The 21,583-nt window shown below is 43.0% G+C and overlaps 1 protein-coding gene across 2 annotated transcripts in view; it reads left to right on the top strand.

Moving 5' to 3' along the window:
* Positions 1 to 21,583, top strand: part of LOC126187903 (L-serine dehydratase/L-threonine deaminase-like) — a 96,641-nt gene that overhangs the window by 17,394 nt on the left and 57,664 nt on the right. For both annotated transcript variants that reach the window (XM_049929257.1, XM_049929258.1), the window contains exon 3: positions 11,582 to 11,749. In XM_049929257.1, the coding sequence (XP_049785214.1) occupies positions 11,582 to 11,749 (168 nt within the window). The remainder of the gene's footprint in view (positions 1 to 11,581; positions 11,750 to 21,583) is intronic.

The following is a 21,583-nucleotide window of genomic DNA, read 5'->3' on the forward strand; positions in this document are numbered from 1 at the left end:
TGGAAGTGAAACGTGGACAGTTAATAGTTTAGACAAGAAGAGAATAGAAGCTTTCGAAATGTGGTGCTACAGAAGAATGCTGAAGATTAGATGGGTAGATCACATAACTAATGAGGAGGTATTGAATAGAATTGGAGAGAAGAGAAATTTGTGGCACAACTTGACTAGAAGAAGGGATCGGTTGGTAGGGCATATTCTGAGGCATCAAGGGATCACCAATTTAGTATTGGAGGGCAGCGTGGAGGGTAAAAATCGTAGAGGGAGTCCAAGAGATGAATACACTAAACAGATTCAGGATGATGTAGGTTGCAGTAGGTACTGGGAGATGAAGAAGCTTGCACAGGATGGAGTAGCCTGGAGAGCTGCATCAAACCAATCTCTGGACTGAAGACCACAACAACAACAATGCGACTGCTTATCAAAAGCCTGGACAACCACCTTTTGCAAAATGGACAGATGTGAGACATGCAGGAAGAGAGTCAGTGAGGTTGTGGAAGTTACCAACAGGGTCATGGAGCTATGCTGACTCCAGTCCCGTGGCCAGCTGCAGTAGGTTTCTCAGCTGAAGATTCATAGCATGTAGCCTAATCAAGGTGGTCCCATAGATTCTTGTTTGGGTTTCAATTTAAGGAGTTTCATGGCCAGGGGATTACAGTAAACTTGTCCTTGGTGCTCTTCAAACCACCCACGTATACTGTGAGGTGTTTTACACGTTGCATTGTCCTGCTGGTAGATGCCATCGTGCCAAGGAAAAACAAACCGTATGTATGGGTGGACCTGGTCCCCAAGGATAGATGTATACTTGTGTTGATCTATTGTGCGTTCCAGAATTATGTGATCACCCAGGGAATGCCACAAAAACGTATCCCAGACTATAACATTCCTCCCTTCAGCGTGGACCACCCCGACAGTTGTTGCAGGGTGTTTGCTTTTAGAATTTTCATACCACTGGAGCATAAATCGTGGATCATCTGTAAAGGCCATGTGTTGCAAATGAGTGGATGTCCAGTTGCAGTACTGGCGTGCAAATTCTGGCCTTTTGTCACCACAGTCAGCATGTGTGCATAAACCACGCAGATGCTGTGGAGATCCATAGACAGCAACATTCACTGAATGGTGAAACACTGTTGGTAGCCCATTGGTTCATCTGGGCACAGTCAGTTGCACATCTGTTCACCAGTACACTTCTCTGCAACTGTCCATCTAGTTACTGACCTCAACTACCCTAAGTAACAAAAGTCATCAGTTGGTCCCATAACTTCATTGTTAACTAGTAAAATGTGTTGTTTATTTCCAGATTTCTTCTAATAAGTTATTCCATTCATTAGTGAAATTTATCTGCACTGGAGGCAAATAATACTGTTTTGTTAAGAGAATTAAAGTGGTTAAGATGTTTATTGCTTCTTCATTTTCACAGGCTAGGGGTCTGTAAACTTAATCCAGGGCCTCAAAGAATGATGATCTGGAGGATGGTGATATGGGACCACCTTACCCAACTCCTCTTTCAGGTCTACCAAGTGAGGTGGTGCAGTTGTTAGGACACTGCATTTCCATTCAGTAGGGCAGTGGTTCACATTCTCATCTGGCCATTTATAGTTAAGTTTTCCACGGTTTCCCTAAATTGCTTAAAGCAAGTGCTGGGATGATCTCTTTAAAAGGGCATAGCTGATTTCCTTCCCCATCCTGTCATCCCCCCCAAGCTTGTGCTTTATCTCTAAGTGTCTCACAGTTGATGGGAAATTGAACACAAATCTCCTTCCCTCTCTTCCTTCCTTCCTGGATTTTCCATTATTACTATAATGTCTATTAGCGTTGCACCATTCCAGTTTACATTCTTCAGATATAGTAATTATATACTTTAACAATTTATTAAGATTTCTCTTTTCCTTTTGGTAAGTACAAAATTTGTAAAACAAGTTTAACAAAGATTTTTTTTTTTTGTATGTAGTGTTGTCTGTTTATTAATTCTAAATTTTTTCTGTGCATTTCTGAGATTTCCAACCTTTCATATTTTTGAGTACTTGTTCTAGCTTCATTATCTCTATTAAATCATTGAATAGTACCTATCAAAAATTTTCAAATATGGCTGATCCATTAGTTATAAATGGTAAATGAAACAAAGACAAATGACTGAAAATAAAAGGTCATTTAACAGTAATGACATCGAATATGAGAGGTCACAAAATAGAAACCCAGTAAGTAACATTAATGTTACAAAACAAGAATACAGCCATCTAGCTAGAAAAAGAGGCACAGAGATCAACTAACACAGTGAAAGTTTCAAGTTCCTCATTGAGATAAGATTTTATATATGGGTTACTGAACAAATGTATCTTTTTGCTTGTTTTAGTTGTCTTTTGTACTACTTTGGTAATCATTGTTGCCACAACCGCATCATAGTCACTGACACCAGTTTTGATGTGGACATCCTCATTTTATTTATTTATTTATTTTTGTGTTCCACAAATCTGTGACGCGAGTGTATTGCTAGGATGTAGAACGTGTCAGATTATTACAGAAATGACCATATCTAAATGGTCATGAGATTTACAAACTAAATCATATATAAACAGATACATGAGGTTAAAGTGTTTAAACAACACAATTCGTAATAGTAGTAATGATTACACAAACTAATTATAAGTCTTACATTCTTTTATATATAAGCATTCTGTCATGAATTTATATGCCAGTGCTACATAGACAGTTCTTGTAGGAATGGTTAAAATTAAACACATTGTACTAATTGTTACACAGTGTCAAAAAATTCCTGTAAAGAACAGAAAGAACTATTCGAAAGATAAAGTTTCAGTTGTTTTTTAGAATTTGCTCATATCCCCAATGACTGACTTAACAAGGAATGGAAGCTTATTATTTACTTTTATGCTTGAATAATGTATTTCATTCTTTACCATGCTGAGATTTTTTGTATCCTTGTGAAGATCATGTTTACTTTGGGTATCATGATATTCATTGTTTGTTTTGTAAATTGTATGATCACTCTTCACAAAGCAAATTAGTGAAAAAATGTACTGAGGTAGCATGGTGAGGATCCTTGACATGGTGAGGATCCCAAACCTGAATAAGTTTCTGCAAGAGCATTTGGGGTGCGCTCTAGCCATAATTCTGATGACTTTTCTGTGCAATAAAGACTTTGTTTGCCTGTGACTGGTTACCCCAAAATATGATGCAATATGTCATAAGTGAACGGAAGTAGCCTAGCTATGCAGCTTTAATTGTTTCCAAGTCACAAACAGATGAAATTGAGCGAATGGCAAATGCTGCTTAATTTAGTCTTTGAAATAGGTTGTTGATGTGAATTTACCAGTTTAGATTGTTGTTTGTGTAATCCCAGGAATGTGGAAGACTCATCTCTCAATATTTCTTTATCACCACATTTTATTTCAATATTTTCCTGTATTTTATTAGATTTTTGAAACTGAATTAATTGAGTCTTGTTAGCATTGAGTGACAGACCGTTCAAAGTGAACCAATCTGGAGTTTCTTGGAATACAGTGGTCGCAGTGTTCTCTAGACTGCAGTTGGGTGTTCTGTTGGACATAATGGTTGTGTCATCAGCAAAGATAATGAAGTGTGCTTTTTGTATTTTAAAGCATAACAGATCATTGATCAAGATGAGTAAAAGTAAGGGACCAAGCACCGAGCCCTGTGGCAATCCACATATTACTGTACCACAGTCACAGCAGGCAGGTGCCATTGCAGAATTGTTCAGTACTACCTTTTGCCTTCTGTCGTCTAGTTATGACTCAAGTCACATCCTTACTACACCGTTTAATCAATAGTGCTCCACCTTCGTAAATAGAATTTTGTGATCTACACAGTCGAATGCTTTAGACAGATCATAGAGTGACATTTTATTGTTTATGGATTCAAGGAGTTGGTTGACAGATGAGAAAATGGCATTCTCAGTTGAAGTGCCATTTTGGAATCTAAACTGATTTTTATTACGATGATCCGCGATTCTCTTGAACATTAGTTTCTCTAGGATTTTAGAGAGACTTGTTAACAGTGAAATTGGCTGTAGTTGGAAACACCAGCTTATCACATTTTTTGAACAGTGGTTTCGCAATTTCATATTTGACTCTATTAGGGACAGTAACTTGATTTATGGACTCATTAAATATGTGACAGAGGTCAGCTCTATTTGTTGCCATTAGATCCAATCTGTTTCCATCATGAGTGGGGTTCCTAGCTATCTGCTCTCATAATTTCCAAAGAAGGCATTTAGTAGTGTTTAATAGGCTGTCTTATCATGCCCTTCACTAACAAAACTGTGATTTTCCCAATTAATTGGTGGATGATTAAAATCTCCACTGATGATTACAGAATGAGTTGGCAACTTACATACAAGTGAACTGGGGTTTTCTCTAATGTTTTCAGTCACATCAGGAAATGAATCTGGTGGGCAATAGAAGAGTATCAAATATCATTTTATGTCCACCCCTGATACTAAGTCTTGATCGCACAATCTCACATGCAGCTTCAGTTTCTATTTCTGTGGATTTGAGTTTCTAGTCTACTGCAACAAATACACAACCTCCCATTTGTGCATCCTTTCAGTATACACTTAAATGTTCCACAAAAAATGTCACTATCAATTTCAGGTTTCAGCCAGCTTCATGTAGCCAGTATTATGTGAGCTTCACTGCTTTTCAGGAGTGCTTCAAAATTTGGCACTTTGTTGCAAATGTTTTGGCAGTTAATTATTAGGATTTTAATACTCTCACTTGAAGGAGGCATTTCCATAGGTCTTACACTGATACTTTTGGGTTTCCTGCAGCTATTGTTATTAGGATTGGATGGGGAGTCAGCTAATCTAAAAAAAAAAAAAAACCTTATGTGCACCCCACATGTGGTCAGCTACCTGAGTAGTACCCTCTGATGTGTAGTGCACACGTGACCCATTTAGGGGGACGCTTCAGTTCTCAAGCCTATATCGCAAGTGGAGGAACTTGCAGACTAGTGTGTCACAGAACCTTTGAAGTCCTTCCACCCAACACAAAACCAATGTGCCACGATGAGTTTCTGGGGACACTGCTGCAAATTGTGAGCTTTGTAGAAACTCCATGCACAACACTGACCTTCTCTGCCAATCGCCGGAATGATTGAAGTATCACTTCGGAGCCCAGGCGACAGGCATCATTTGTTCCAATATGCCCCAGAATCTGCAGTTGGTTGCACCTTGTTCCCTCAGTGGCTGCTGGAAAAGCCTCTTCAACTGCTGGTGCCAGTGCCATAGGGACTCTTAACTTGTGCAAGTTCCACTAGCGCCAGGGGTGGCGCTGAGGATGAAGATAACGACTTCTCTTGCAGTGCTGGGGATGAAGATAACAACTTTGGTTCATCCAATTGCTGGCTGCGTACAATCCGCCAATGACCAGGCGACAACGGACAGAAGCCTACTTAGAAGACAGAAGAGCAGCTCTCGCCCACTTGGTTATAGATCATCCTCGAGGGCTAACTTAGGCAGGAAACGTTGTTTAGTGATCTCTTAGAAGTGAACAGACAGTTGTTGTAAGTTAGATTTGCTGTGTACTGTGAAGTTCACCTACGATTATTTGCACGTACCTATTTAGGGCCTTTTTTGTGTTATTTTACATGCAGTGTTCCAGACTTCATTATTCAACAAGTCACAAAGATAAGTTAATTCTTTTGTGTGACTTACTAATTTGTTGGAATTTTGTAGAACCTTCGTTTTCTTATCCTGTTACCTGACCCTGGGGCATAGCTGTGTAATAGTGGCAGGGGGAAATTGTCTTATCGTTGTATTGCACCAAAAGCCACTTCACGAACACACAAACTTGGCCTACCATAACAACAGTGGCAACTTGGTCTCCACAGTAGTAGCAACCAGAGTTTAAAAAAAGATTTAAACTTTGGTTTCAAACCTAAAGGTGTTGAAAACATGAAATTCAAATTTATTTCAGGTGCGGAATTATTTACAACTGAGACAGTGAGAGATTAAATAACATGCTTATTGACAGCCTTGAAAGTCAATTGTTTCTTAACAAGGATTCATTGGTTGTTGTAACTGATAAAATGATGGTGAGTTCTCAACCAAAATGGAAGTTCCAAATGGCGATGAGTTTCTAGATAGGCCATTGGGCCTATCTCAGCTCGTTGTTGTAGCTGTTGTAGCAACATATCGATGTATGGAATTTCGGTACCTCAAACCTTATAATCTCAGTATTCAATATATACAAATGTATAGAATAACGCGATATTGATGCATATAGATACATCAATATGTTGCAGTATAATGAACAAATTTCTACATATCAACATCTCAAAATTTGGTTTATCGACTATTGTGACCTTAAATTTCGGTACATCAATTTGAGAGATATCAGAAACAACAATATGTCGAATATTGAAACTATTTGTTGTCTTGAGTTTAGATACACCGACATAATGTGTTTTAGTATATCGATCTCTCGAATTTCAGTGTATCAATTGATTGAAGTTAAGTCTCTCGAGATGTAGAAGTTCCCAGTAACTGCAACTAAAAGCTCTGTTCATTGGTGACTCCACGTTTGAGCTATCAAAAGTATATTTTCTGTTCATTGATATCTCAAATTCAGGCAACCAAACCTACCGAATATTGACAAATTTATTTTCGAGTTGTCTGTGTCTTGAGTCCTGTGTAGCGTTTTCTCTTGAGGATGGTTTCTTTTCAACATTTATATATTAATATCTCGAATTCTGGCATAAATGTGTCCTAAATTCCTATACATTGTAATTAGATATACCGATGCACTTAATTTCAAAATGCAGATACATCAACAGGAGATATTGATATACTGTATCTCGTATAGTTAAAGTATGAAATCGATCTGTCTGATTTTGGGATTTCAAGTTTTGAAATATAATCTGTATGTTGAATTTCTATACAGCAAATTTTTGTGTATCGGTTTCTCGAATTTGGTTATTGCGATATCTCAATTTTTGATGTATCAATACCTCATAATTCCATGTGATGAAAGAAAATTTTAACAGGGATTATGTGAGCGTTTTGAAGTTAGAGATCTAGTAGAAGAACCAAGTCCTGTCTAGGTATGTGTATGAGGGTTGGAACTTACATAGTGGCAACTATTTATTCACAACTGATACAAAAGAGTTACATGTTTGCACCTGTTACTGTCCTTCAAAGTAGTCACTAGCATTGTGTAGAATCTGTTGCCAGCGATTTGGAAGGCATAATATACTGTTAGCAGAGCTTGTTCTGTTGATGGTGCGAATGGAGCGGTCTACTGCCTGTCGAATCTCTGGAATAGTTCTGAAGCAAATGCCACGAAGTGGTTCTTTCATCTGCGGAATCAAATCAAAGTCACAAGTACTTAAGTCGTATTACTGTTTGTTTTTGGAGCATCACCTGCGACCAGCTTTGTGAAAGAAGCAGCAACACGTTCTGTGCAATCCACCCATCATTTTGCAGAACAATGCACAGGTACATACAGCGTGAGCTGTGGCTGCTCTGTTGTCGATGGGACTGGGAAGTACTGTAGCATCCATCATACTCACCGGACTTAAGACCTTGTGACTTTGATTTGATTCCAAAGATGAAGGAACCACTTCGTGGCATTCGCTTCAGAACTGTTCCAGAGATTTGACAGGCAGTAAACTGCTCCATTTGCACCATCAACAGAACAGGCTCTGCTAACGGTATACTACATCTTCCACATTGCTGGCAACGGGTTCTACACAATGCTGATCACTACTTTGAAGGACAGTAACAGGTGCAAACATGTACCGGTAACACTTTTGTATCAGTTGTGAATAAATAGTTGATTTAAGTTCCAACCCTCATATAACTAGGAAATGGGAGGAAGGTAGTTTAAAACTTGACCAGAAAGGTTATATTGCAGATGTGCTGAAATGCTTTGATACGTTTGCTTGTACTGCTGTTGGAACACCGATGGAAGGTAGAGTAAAGGTTTGGAATGAGCAGGGCAATAAAGTTAAAGTGTCATGTCAAGAACTTGTGGGATGTCTGCCATATATCAGTACTAATTCTAACTGTGATCAGGAATGTCTATGTGTTCTGTACACGTACAAATGTAGATATTAGTTTCTCAAATCTCCAAAAGTTCCTCATGGACTGCTTTGAAATTCTGACACAACATTGCATTCGAATACTACAGTGTTTTTTTTTTTTTTTTTTTTTTTTTTTTACACACCTACTGGAACATCATCTGGTATATATGCAATGTACATGTAATAAAAAGGGGAAATGTTATAGAAATGTAAATGTTGGGTTTGTTCAAAATCCTTAATCACCAAAAGATCGTGACTGATTGCTTTGCAGTTTTGATACAATATTCAATTCTAACACATGCATTTTTAGGTCCTAATTCATTAATATATGTGTATTTGTAATACATATAATATATAAATATATGTAAGTAATATGCAAAGGGAAAACATTCTTACTAAAAAATCTCAAAAATGTATCTTTCCAATTTACTTCAGATTTTTACATGCTAGTGTAGTAAATGTTTGAAGTAGTAGTGGGGGGAACTGACACCAAAGAATCCTGCTGGGCTGTCCATAAATCCATAAGAGTACAGGGAGGTGGGAGGAGGGATCTCTTCTGAACAGCATGTTGCAAGACATGCCAGATTGCTCAGTAATGTTCATGTCTGGGGAGGTTGGTGGCCAGCAGAAGTTTTTAAACTCAGAAGAGTGTTCCTGGAGTCGCTCTGTTGCAAGTCTGGATGTGTGGGGTGTCACATTGTCCTGCTGGAATTGCCCACATCCGTCAGAATACACAGTGGATATGAATGGATGCAGGTGATCAGACTGGATGCTTACATATGTATCACCTGTCAGTCGTATGTAGACGTATCAGGGTCCCATATCACTCCAACTGCACACACCTGACACCATTGCAGAGTGTCCACCAGTTTCAACAGGGTCAGTGGATTCATGAGGTTGTCTCCATACTCGTACACGTTCAATCGCTCTTTAAAAATTGAAACGTGACTCATCTTACCAGGCAACTTGTTTCCAGTCATCAACAGTCCAATGTCGGTGTTGATGGGCGCAGGTGAGGCGTAAAGCTTTGTGTCATGCAGTCATCCAGGGTACACGAGTGGGCATTTGGCAACAAAAGCCCATATTGATGATACTTTCATTGAACTCAGCATTGAAATCTGCAGGAATTTGCGGAAGAGTTGCACTTCTGTCACATTGAATGATTCTCTTCAGTCATTGTTGGTCCTGTTCTCGCAGAATCTTTTTCCGGCCGCAGCGATGTTGGAGATATGATGTTTTACCAGATTCCTGATATTCACAGTACACGTGTGAAATAGTTGTATGGGAAAATCCCCACTTCATCACTGCCTCGGAGATGCTGTGTCCCATGAAAGTTGTATTTATGGGTTGTTGGTTTATGATTAGAATACTGCTACAGAATCTGAATTTATGAGCGATAGATGGACAGAGACAGGGAGAGAAGGAGATTAGGGTATATATCCAGCTCCCATACCTATTAGAAACAAGTGATTTATCATTTCTTTCTTTTTCATTTAAAAGACTGAGCCACAGCAAAGTGTGGTTGGGTAATAGCTAGTTGCAAATTAATGTGTTCTGCTCAATTTATTCCAAAGACATCTCATCTGCAAGCCAATGGTTGCAACAAGCTAATCTGGGGCTAGTCTTTCGATTCATGCTTCATTGTATAATATGCCTGTATTTTGATATAGTTATCAGTGGACTCAAAGGAAATCTGTAATTTTTATGTAGTGTCTTGTTAATAACTTCCTGTTCCCGAGAGCTTCTGCATTAACAAACAAAGCTGCTGTTGATGAAAAAGCATTCACACACCTAACTCAGGTGCCTACTTCTGAACCCACAGTATTTTTAATAGATGGACAAATATTTTATATTGGTAAATAACTGTTTTGTTTGATAATACAGAATGAATGTTGACTATATGAATCAAATTACAAATCAAAACAGATTATTTTGTGTAGGCTGCCAGATATTATACTGTATTGCACCTCACGAGGGGGGACCCAAAAGAAACCGGACTCCGAAGGCGCTGCCACTCGTAGACGCAGTGCAGGGTTCTCACGCTAGATGGTATTATTAGAGACCTTCATGAAGCAGCTGTGCAGATGGCGTCAGTGTAGAGCTGAACGTGCAAGTGTGGTATTGTGTTTCTCTGACTGTTGGCAGGTTACCTCTGCGAAGTCGTTATGGCAACTTTAAAAGAACAAAGAGTGTGTGTGAAATTTTGTTTACTGCTTAAAAAAACTGCAACGAAGACACACCAAATGCTTCAGGAAGCTTTCCAGGAGGACGCTATGAGCCACACACAGGTTTTCGAGAGGTTTGGGCGCTTTAAACGTGGTGATATGTGTGTTGAAGACCAAACTCGTTCTGGACGCCCTTCAACATCGTGAAATGAGGAGAACATTGAAAAGGTCCGCCAAAAGATCAACGAGGATCGTCTTCGAACGATCAACCAAATTTCAGCAGAGACAGGAATCAGTTGGAGCTCGTGAGGATTTGCAAATGAGACGTGTTGCTGCTAAATTTGTTCCGCGCCTTCTCACACAGGAGCAAAAAACCATGCGCATGAATGTGTGTCAGGACTTGAAAACAGAGATTGCACGTGATCCAAACTTCTTGATTTGCACATGAGACGTGTTGCTGCTAAATTTGTTCCGTGCCTTCTCACACAGGAGCAAAAAACCATGCGCATGAATGTGTGTCAGGACTTTAAAACAGAGATTGCACGTGATCCAAACTTCTTGAACAAAGTCATTACAGGGGATGAGAGTTGGTGTTACAGGTATGACCCAGAAACCAAGCAAGCGTCAAGCCAGTGGAGGACTCCCAACTCTCCCAGACCAAAAAAAGCAAGGCAAGTGAGGTCAAATGCGAAGACGATGATCATTGTCTTTTTTGATGTTCATGGAATTGTGCATCGGGGATTCGTACCCTCTGGCCAGACTGTTAACCAGCACTTTTACTTGGATGTTTTAAGCCGTCTGCGAGAGGATGTGAGGAGGAAACGCCCAGAACTTTCCGCAATCAGGTGACTGGTTTCTGCATCACAACAATGCTCCAGCACACACGGCCTTACGAGTGACCCACTATTAGGCATCTCAGAGGTGGTCTGTCGTTCCCCACGCTCCATATTCGCCGGACCTAGCCCCGTGCGACTTCGACTTTTTTCTATTCCCACAAATGAAAAAAACGCTAAAAGGGGAGCATTATGACGATGTGGAGGCGGTAAAAACAGCTTCGCAAAGGGCACTAGACAGTATCAAACTTGAAGAGTTCCAAACATGCTTCCAACAGTGGGAAAAGAGACTTGACAAGTGCATCGCATGTAATGGAGAGTATTTTGAAGGTGACTGAAGTAATTTTGTAAAAAGGTTCATCAATAAATTTTTTATGACAACAATCCGGTTTCTTTTGGGTCCCCCCTCGTATGCTAGCTCTACTCATTACCAGAATTTGGAAATATTGACACAACCAATTTGACACTAATGATTTAGAAAAACTGTTTTAATTACGATATTTGTGCTGTATCATCCCTATTTTACAGGCAGTGGAGAATGGATGCACCCATCTGCTCAGTTGTTCAGGAGGAAATGCTGGCTTGGCTACAGCAGAAGCTGCCAGACTGCTCTCAGTACCCTGCACCGCTGTTGTTCCACAAACAACCACCCAGAGAATGATTTCAAGAATCCAGGAGAAAGGTGCCACAGTCATTGTGAGTAATATAGACAGTATTTCTTTCTGTGGTTCAGTAATCCTAACTGATTTCCCTCAAATTTCAATCAGGTACTTTATAGTAACAGTTCTATAGTAGTTGCAAAACTATCAGTCATGCTTCCTATAATTTGTGGATGAAATACAGTAATAAATTCACTCTGTATCTTTCAAGACTCCATATTTCATTTGGCTTACACCATAAGTGCCCCTAGGTACAGGGTGATGGAGGATGTATGTTGTGATGTAAATCATACTTGGCAAGAAGGTGGGATGCACCTTTAAGTAATTAGCATTGTGGTTTTGGTGTCAAGCCAATATTTTTAAAACATTGGTTCCATTTTCACTGTCCAATCTCTGATTATAACCCGATGCTCTAAATGAATCATTGTACATGTTTCGATTTTTTTCTCATTCCTTTACAGTCAAGACTCCAGTAAATGTTGCAAATGTCATTTTCTCTAAGTCCCTGCATTGCAATTAGCATTGTGCTGCAGCTCTCTATGTCTCATTGCTTGCCACAGTGCACCCTACCCTGTGAATCAAGTTTCCAACCATACAAAATGGTGACAGACCAACAGATGTTTGAAGGTGATTTCGTACAATATATTCATTTTGTGAAGTGCACAACTTTACATTTCTTAACATTTAAAATTTGCCCAATTTGAAATCTTATCAACCCCTGACTGGATATTTGCGTAGCTTTTTTGACATAGCATTTCATTATATTTAACTTCATCATCTGCAATAAGTCTGAGTCTATTATCAAAACTAACTGCCAGATGTGCAAGGTGAGGCAAATAGAAGTGGTCCTGAGAACAGAGCTCTAGGGTACAAAAAAACTGCAGAGGAAAGGTATTACAGTACTAATCTGACTATAGCAGGTGTCGAAAGTGGCCACCATTCATCTCTTGGCACTTTTGGGCCCTGGTCAGCAAGTTGCTGAAGGTGGATCAAAACTGGACTGCTGGAACTGCTACAGTCTCATCCAGAAATGTTCTGCTCCAGTTCTTGAAGACTGAGAGCTTGAGGGCTCCCTACACAAAGTAATTGCACTCTGACAGATCAGGTGACCTGGGTGACCATCTAAGGCTGTGACCAAACTGGCCACTGCTAACAATTCTGTCAGGCGTGAAGATTCCCCCCAGGGGGTCCACAACTCTTTTGTGGATACGTGCGTAGCGAGCACGGGACCCCGAGCTAATGTGGCCTTCCTTCCTTTCCGGGCTGCATACCTTCCCTTTCCGCATCCTTCCCCATCCCTATCTTCGCCCCTCCTCCCCTCACCTCTGGCTCTTTCCTTCCCTTTCTCCCCATCTGGGAGTATGGTTTGTGCCTACGTCCGGAGACGGACGCTCGTACATGTACTGCATTCTTCGCCTTCCTTGCTTTTATGTCTTCTTCCTTCCTTTGTCCTTCCTTTTTCCTTACCTCTTCTCTTTCCCTTTTCTCCGCTGCGGCGTTTGAGACCTCTCTTCTTTCCTTTCCCTTGATCTTTCTTCCTCCCTGTGCGTGTCTGAAGGCCGACCCACGCCTTTTGTGCGTAGCCGGTGACGGGGTAACGTGTAATTCCCCGCCCCGGGTAGACAGGTAGGACACGTACGTACCCCCTGGTAACGGCCAGGCCCAGGGAGGGGTGATTACCCGAGCTGATACCTTCCGAAAGTGCCGATTGGTCCCTCCGTCCGTTTGTCGGGAGGTGTGACCTGAGGTGTGAACAATCACCTAAGGCGGGAGTGCCCTCAGAGAGGGCCCCCACAAGGGAGGAGCGCGCCATCGGAGACGCCGGTAATCATGGGGGATTCTTCCGCAATGGTTTCCTCACCTTCCACTATGTCTGCTCACAAACGTAAGTATACTGAGTCTCAGCCACAGACGATTCTTCCATCGTTGCCACAGTTCCTTGTTGTCTCTCGGTCTGATGAAGGTCACGACTTCTCCACAGTCAACCCTTTCATTATTCAGAAAGGTGTCGACGCAATTGCAGGTCCTGTAAAGTCTTGTTCCAGATTACGGAATGGCACCCTGTTGTTAGAAACACACAGTGCCCTCCAGGCACAAAAATTGCTGCGTACTTCTCTGCTCCACACCTTCCCTGTACGGGTGGAACCGCACCGTACCTTAAATTCCTCGCGTGGAGTCGTTTATACACGCTCCCTCGATGGATTGTCTGACGAAGAAATTCAGCACTATCTGTCTGACCAGGGCGTCACGGCAGTTCGTAGAGTTATGAAACGGGTTGACACGAACATCATTCCAACCCGCACTGTCTTCTTGACATTTGATAAAGTTCAACTCCCATCGAAAATCAAAGCAGGCTATGAGATAATTTCCGTTCGCCCTTACGTCCCAAACCTTACGCGTTGCTATCGATGTCAGCGGTTCAATCACACCAGCCAGTCCTGTTCCAATCCGGCCAAATGTGTTACGTATGGCAAGGAGGCCCATGAGGGTGCTTGTCCACCTCCATCCCCTCGCTGCATCAACTGTATGGGTGACCACCCTGCTTCCTCTCGAGATTGCCCCATTTTTAAGGACGAAAAGCTCATCCAGGAAATAAGAGTGAAGGAAAAGGTGTCGACCTTTGCTGCTCGAAAATTATTCGCCAGTCGCAAGCCCACCGTGCCTCAGACAGGAAAATACAGCTCTGTCCTTGCTTCTCCTCGGCCAACAAAGGAGGCGGCCACGCAGACTTGCGACCTCACCTTTAGTGCCACGGTCGTCAGATCGGCCAGAGCAAAGATCGCTCGTTCAACCTCACCACTTTCGCCTGCCCACTCTATGGCTCACCCTTCGTCGGGTTCTGCTAAATCTCGAGCCCAAAAGTCGGACGCCAAGTCTTCGAAAAAAGAGCATACTCGTGAAGAGTTTTTACGTACCGCAACTTTCCAACCATCGGTTCCTCCTTCATCTAAACATCATTCTTCCAAGAAGGCTACGAAGAAACCCAGTTCCTCTCCTTCTCCGCCACAGCGTGTCCCATCTACAGCACCACCTGGCGGAAATCGCCCTCGGCCGTCTTCTGTGTCGCCGAGGCGCACTGCTGGTGGCCAGTCAACCGGCCGATCGCTGGTGGCAGGAGCTGCTCCTGACCAACCTATGGATCAGGATCTTCTGCCTTCAGCTGACTGCCATTCCATGCTGTCGGTCGCTAGCTCCGAGCAGTCTTTGACTTGACAGCAACTTTGGTCACATTCCTCCATTTTCTGTTCACCCCATGTCCATTATCCACTGGAATATCCGCGGCATTCGAGCCAATAGGGATGAATTGTCGATCCTCTTATGATCCTACTCGCCGGTCATCTTCTGTCTTCAGGAAACAAAGCTGCGTCCCCATGACCGCTTTGTTCTCCCTCATTTTCAGTCCATCGGATATGATCTCCCCTCTGTTGAAGGCACTCCAGCCCATGGAGGACTCATGATTCTTCTCCATGATACTCTCCATTATCACCCAATCCCCTTAAACACTTCCTTCCAAGCTGTCGCCGTCCGTCTTTCCCTTTCCGGATACACGTTCTCTCTTTGTACTGTATACATTCCATCATCCACCCCAATGGCACGAGCTGATCTCCTTCATCTTCTTGGTCAGCTTCCACCCCCCTATTTGCTGGTTGGGGACTTCAATGCCCACCACCCGCTTTGGGGATCTCCACATCCTTGTCCACGTGGCTCTATATTGCTAGACGTCTTCCACCAAGCGGATCTAGTTTGCCTCAACACTGGGGTCCCCACATTTTTGTCTGCCTCCACGACAACTTTATCTCATTTGGACCTTGCGGTCGGTACTGTTCCGCTAGCTCGGCGCTTCGAATGGTTCGCCCTTGATGATACTCACTCGAGTGACCACTTTCCATGTGTCCTCAGACTGCAGCCTCAACTGCCATATATGCGCCCGCGACACTGGAAGTTTGCCCAAGCCGATTGGACACTTTTTTCGTCTCTCGCGACATTCGATGACCGTCGCTTTCCCAGCGTCGACGATGAGGTCACACACATTACCGACGTTATCCTTACAGCTGCGGAACGTTCAATACCATGCACCTCCGAATTGCCCCGGCGCCCCCCAGTTCCTTGGTGGAACGAGGCATGCCGTGACGCAATACGTGAGCGGCGACGTGCTCTTCGCATTTTCCGTCACCATCCTACTTTGGCCAACTGTATCCGCTATAAGCAGCTCCGTGCGCGATGCCGTCGCGTCATCCGCGATAGCAAGAAGGCAAGCTGGAAATTCTTTATTAGCTCATTTAACACCTTCACTCCCTCCTCGGAAGTTTGGAGTCGGCTTCGACGGTTCTCAGGCGCGCCTAGTTTCTCCCCGGTCTCTGGGCTCACTGTCGCGCATGATACCTTAGTGGACCCCGTCGCAATTTCTAACTCGTTGGGTCAGCACTTTGCTGAGATTTCGAGCTCTTCAAATTACCCGCTAGCGTTTCTCCCGAAGAAACGTGCAGCGGAAATGCGACCTCTTGCTTTCTCCTCTCAAAATCACGAAAGCTACAATACTGTTTTCTCCATGCGGGAACTCCAACATGCCCTCTCATCTTCTCGCTCCTCCGCCCCAGGACCGGATGGTATCCATGTCCAAATGTTGCTGCATTTATCAACCTCTAGTCTGCGTTACCTCCTTCGCCTTTATAATCGAATTTGGACCGACAGTACTTTTCCCAGGCGATGGCGGGAAGCTATCGTCATTCCTGTTCCGAAACCTGGAAAGGACAAACATCTCCCCTCTAGCTATCGCCCTATTTCTCTCACGAGTAGTGTCTGTAAGGTTTTGGAGCGTATGGTGAATTGACGTTTAGCTTGGTGGCTGGAATCCCGCAGTCTTTTAACACCTGCCCAATGCGGATTCCGAAAGCATCGTTCTGCAGTTGACCATCTTGTTGCTCTCTCCACTTATATCATGAACAATTTTCTTCGGAAACGCCAAACAGTAGCAATATTTTTTGATCTGGAGAGAGCATACGATACCTGTTGGAGGACAGGCATCCTCCGCACACTGTTCTCTTGGGGCTTTCGAGGCCGGCTGCCCCTTTTTCTTCGCGAATTTATGGCAGAGCGCACTTTTAGGGTGCGGGTGAACACTACTCTCTCCCGTACTTTCTCCCAAGAAAACGGGGTACCCCAGGGATCCGTGCTGAGTGTTGTACTGTTTGCCATCGCCATAAATCCAATTGTGGATTGTCTCCTTCCTGATGTCTCGGGCTCCCTCTTTGTGGACGATTTTGCGATCTACTACAGCTCTCAACGGACCAGCCTTCTTGAACGACGTCTTCAAGGATGTCTCGATCGCCTCCACTCGTGGAGCATCGAAACCGGCTTCCGTTTCTCACCCAGTAAGACCGTTTGTGTCAATTTTTGGCGACGTAAGGAGTTTCTTCCGCCCTCCTTACATCTAGGTCCTGTCAACCTTCCGTTTTCAGACGTCGCTAAATTCTTGGGTCTTATGTTTGACAGAAAACTGTGCTGGTCCTCCCACGTTTCCTATCTTTCGGCTCGCTGTCTGCGATCGCTTAACACCCTCCGTGTCCTGAATGGTACCTCCTGGGGAGCGGACCGAGTGGTCCTTCTCCGCCTCTATCGCGCCTTAGTGCGCTCAAAATTGGATTACGGAAGCATAGTCTACTCCTCTGCTCAGCCGTCTATTCTTCGGCGTCTCGACTCTATCCACCACCGTGGATTACGTTTAGTGTCTGGAGCTTTTTACACTAGCCCTGTGGAAAGCCTTTATGCTGAGACTGCTGAACCTCCGCTGTCCAATCGGCGAGCAGTCCTCCTGAGTCGTTATGCTAGCCATCTGTCTTCCATGCCTGCTAATCCAGCCCATGATCTTTTTTTCGACGCCTCCTTTGATGTAGGGTATGCAGGCCGCTCCTCCTCCCTACTACCCCCGGGAGTCCGCTTCCGTCAATTGCTCCATTCTCTTTCCTGCCGCTTTCCGAAAACCTTCTTGACAACTTGGGGTACAGCACCGCCTTGGCTCCGTCCCCAGATCTGCCTGCTCCGTGACCTTTGTCAATTTCCCAAGGATGGTACCCCTACACTTGTTTATCGTCGGGCATTTGCTGCTCTATGTGCACAAATGACGGACGCCACATTTATTTACACCGACGGCTCGAAAACATCGTTAGGTGTAGGGAGTGCCTATATTGTTGGTGACACCCCAAATCGCTTTCGACTTCCCGACCAGTGTTTGGTTTATACTGCGGAGCTTTACGCTGTTCTCCAGGCTGTCCACTACATCCGCCGCCATCAGCGGATACAGTACGTTATCTGCTCCGATTCTCTCAGCTCTCTCCTCAGTCTCCAAGCTCTTTACCCTGTGCACCCTCTGGTCCACCGGATTCAGGACTGTCTGCGCTTGCTCCACCTGGGGGGCATCTCGGTGGCGTTCCTCTGGCTCCCGGGACACGCTGGTATCTGTGGGAATGAGGCGGCCGATATGGCGGTCAAGGCTGCAGTCTCTCTTCCTCGGCCAGCTATTCAGTCGCTTCCCTTCACCGATCTACGGAGCGGTTTATGTCGCCAAGTTGCTCATTTATGGCATGCGCATTGGTCAACACTTCCCCGTAATAAATTGCGGGAAGTGAAAGCCCTTCCTTGTGCTTGGACCTCTTCCTCCCGAACGCGTCGTCGGGAGGAGGTAATTTTAGCTAGACTCCGGATAGGGCACTGTCTTTTTAGCCATAGACATCTTTTAAGCGGTGATCCTCCTCCACTCTGTCCCCACTGCTCTCAGCCGTGGACGGTCAGACACCTTTTAATTGAATGCCCCTATTTTAATCCGTTACGCTCCCGTCTACAGCTATCGCCTGATCTATCGTCGATTTTAGCAGATGACACGCGCTCAGCCGACCGCGTTCTCCAGTTTATTAGTGACAGTGAAATGACGTCAGTCATTTGAAGTTTTTTTGGGGGGACAACCACCCCCTGTCTGTAGTGGATTTTTAAGCATTCTTTCTACTTTTAGTTTCTCCAATTTTATGAGTTTGTTCCCATTGCTGCTGGTTTTCAATTTCGGTTTTTTACTGTCTTAAGTCATGGGCTGGGCGCTAATGACCATAGCAGTTTTGCGCCCTAAAACCACAAAAAAAAAAAAAAAAAAAAAAAGGAGTGAAGATTGTGTAAAGGTCCTCCAAGGTTCAGCTGGCTCTATGGGCAGTTGCTCCATCCTGTTGGAAGTAACTGTAGGTCATTTCCTCCTCCATTAATGTAGCCATCTGTCCAGGCCACCTTTATTTGCCCCAGCCTGCGCAACATGAACTTTACGGGCCCCCAGCACCCTTCTCTGGGATATGCTTGAAGTTATTTCTACATCTGTCGATGACTCTTGATACAAGATGACATATTGCTTTCTCCCTACCAATAAACGCTCAGTCCAGTCCCAAACTTTGTTTAATTCTCCATGTGATGGACTTTTCATTAGTATGTGTTGATATGATGCAGTACTAAGACAAATACTTTTTAGAAGTCAAAAAGTATTGCATCTGTATGACTACCTTGAACCATGGTGTTTAGGATATGTGACAAGAGTCAGAGTGAGGTTTTGCATGACCACCATTGTTGGAATCCATGCTGGTTAGCATGTAGGTGGTGATTCTGTTAAAGGTGCTTCATTATGATCGAGCTCAGGACAGGCCCAATGAGGGGGGTGGAGACTGCGGGGGGGGGGGGGGGGGGGGGGGGTGATGTCCCCAGGATTCCAGACCTCATGGGGGGCCCAAGTCTATCAAAAATTTGGAACCACCATAGAGCCAAGTTCGCAAATATCAGGCTGCTACTGTAATATAAATTCTATGGATTGTAATAAATAAAAGAACATTACCACAGCACCAGCATAACCATTTTTTTTTTTCACTTCCATTTTATAAGTTATATAGCCGTGCTGCCAACAGTTTTATTTCATTTTTAATTTTGAATGCACTATATTTTCTTTGGATATTGTGCATTAAAGCACATTGTGGTGGAGTCAAAAAAGTGCTTTCTGTGAATGTTGTTGGAAATCCTATTAGAAAATTTTCCAACAGATTTGAACATCAGCAGCTGTGAAATGTCGTTCTAATTTGGTAAGTTCACCAACAACATTTGGAAGTAGGGCATTCCTGATTCCATCAGAAGGTGATTTACATGAAAAATGAGTATATTTCCTATTTTGCATTGAAGAGTAAACATAAAACAAAGTATTTCTATTTGTAAAAACTTGACCTAGAAGAATCATGAAAATGAAGAAATGAAAGGACATGAAAGAGGTATGTTGATGCTCTGTAGTGTAGAGGTAATGTTCTTTTTTCGTCTGTAAATACCAATTTGCATTGGAGGTCTCATATTACTTGATGTGACAAAATTCCTTGGTCAAAGAGGATTGGCATTCAGAGATTCAGCTCTAAAAATTGCAGATCCAAATAATGGAAATTTCCTCTGAATATTTGACCTCTTGTACTTACTATGTTGCAGCATATTAGCCAAGTCAGAGCCCAAAAAGAATCTGGAAAGCATTTACTACGTGTACATTATCTGTCATGTGATACTCAGAATGAATTTATTTCTAGTTGTCCCCATTGTGTCAGTGGTGCCATCTTGGAACAAAGAGAAAACAAGAAGTATTATTCAGTTACTGTTGCTGCAGTTTCTGATTCAAATCATACTGAGCAAACAACAGTCATCTTGCATTATATTTACTTCAATAAGGAAAGTGATAAATATGAAATAAATGAATGGTGTTTGGAATTCATAGATTGTAATCAGGAAACGAGAATAGCTATTGCACATTTAATTCAATCAACACTTGTGAAACACTCAGTTCCTATTAGTGAATGCCATGGACTAGGTTATGATAGCAGAAATAACATTTGAGAGTCATGTAAAGGAGCACAAACACATTTCCTTCAGTGAAATGCTCTGGGGGGGATCAAAAAGTTTCTAGCCTAAGAAATAAGAATGACAGAAATTTCATAATACCAATTTACTTTTCAATATAATACCCGTGTACACTAATTCACTTGTGGGCACACTCAGATAATTTCTGCAAACCATTCAAATGAAAGGTCTTTGATTTTGAGCCCAACCAAGCAGTCACAGCATCAGTCACTGCATCATCATTGTCAAATCGTCATCTTTTGAGGTCTTTTTGTAGGTTTGGAAAAAGAAAAAAGTCTGGATGGAGCCAAATCTGGAGAATATGGTGGACATGTAACAATTCGTTCCTGCAGTCAGGCAGAGTTTCTAGTGTTGCGAGGGCTTTGTGCGCCAGTGCGTTGTCCTAATGCAAAAGAACTCCACGGCCAATTTTCTGCGCCGTTTTTTCTTTCTCTCTTCTCTCAAATGGTACAGGGGGATTCAGTAGTAGGATGCATTGATAGTTACTTCCTTTTGCAAGTAATCCACCAAAATTATCCCTTCTACATCCTAGAAGACCAATGCCATCACCTTACTGGCTAATCTTTGCACCCGGTGTTTTTTTGGGGTGGGGAATGAAAGCTGTTTCAGTTTGACTATTGTTTTGTCACAGGATCAAAGTAGTAAACCCACATTTCGTCCATTTTTATGTATGTTTCAAGAAAACCATTTTCATCCACTTCAAATTGGCGGATGATTCCTTCACAACACTGCACACGCTCCCGTCTCTGATCTGCATTCAAGTCTATCAGGTCCCACCTAGATGAAACTTTCTGCATTCCCAAAATATCCACAACAATATCATGAGCACGCCCATGGGAGATTCCAAATGTGGTTTCAATGTGCTGCAACATTGTTTGACTATCCTGCAAAATTGTGTTGTGAATTGCAGTCACTGTTTCATTAGTGGCAACAATGGCAGGCCTTCCGCCCCTTGGTG

The sequence above is a fragment of the Schistocerca cancellata genome, chromosome 5 (assembly GCF_023864275.1).
Source record: "Schistocerca cancellata isolate TAMUIC-IGC-003103 chromosome 5, iqSchCanc2.1, whole genome shotgun sequence".
NCBI classification, from domain to species: Eukaryota; Metazoa; Arthropoda; class Insecta; order Orthoptera; family Acrididae; genus Schistocerca; species Schistocerca cancellata.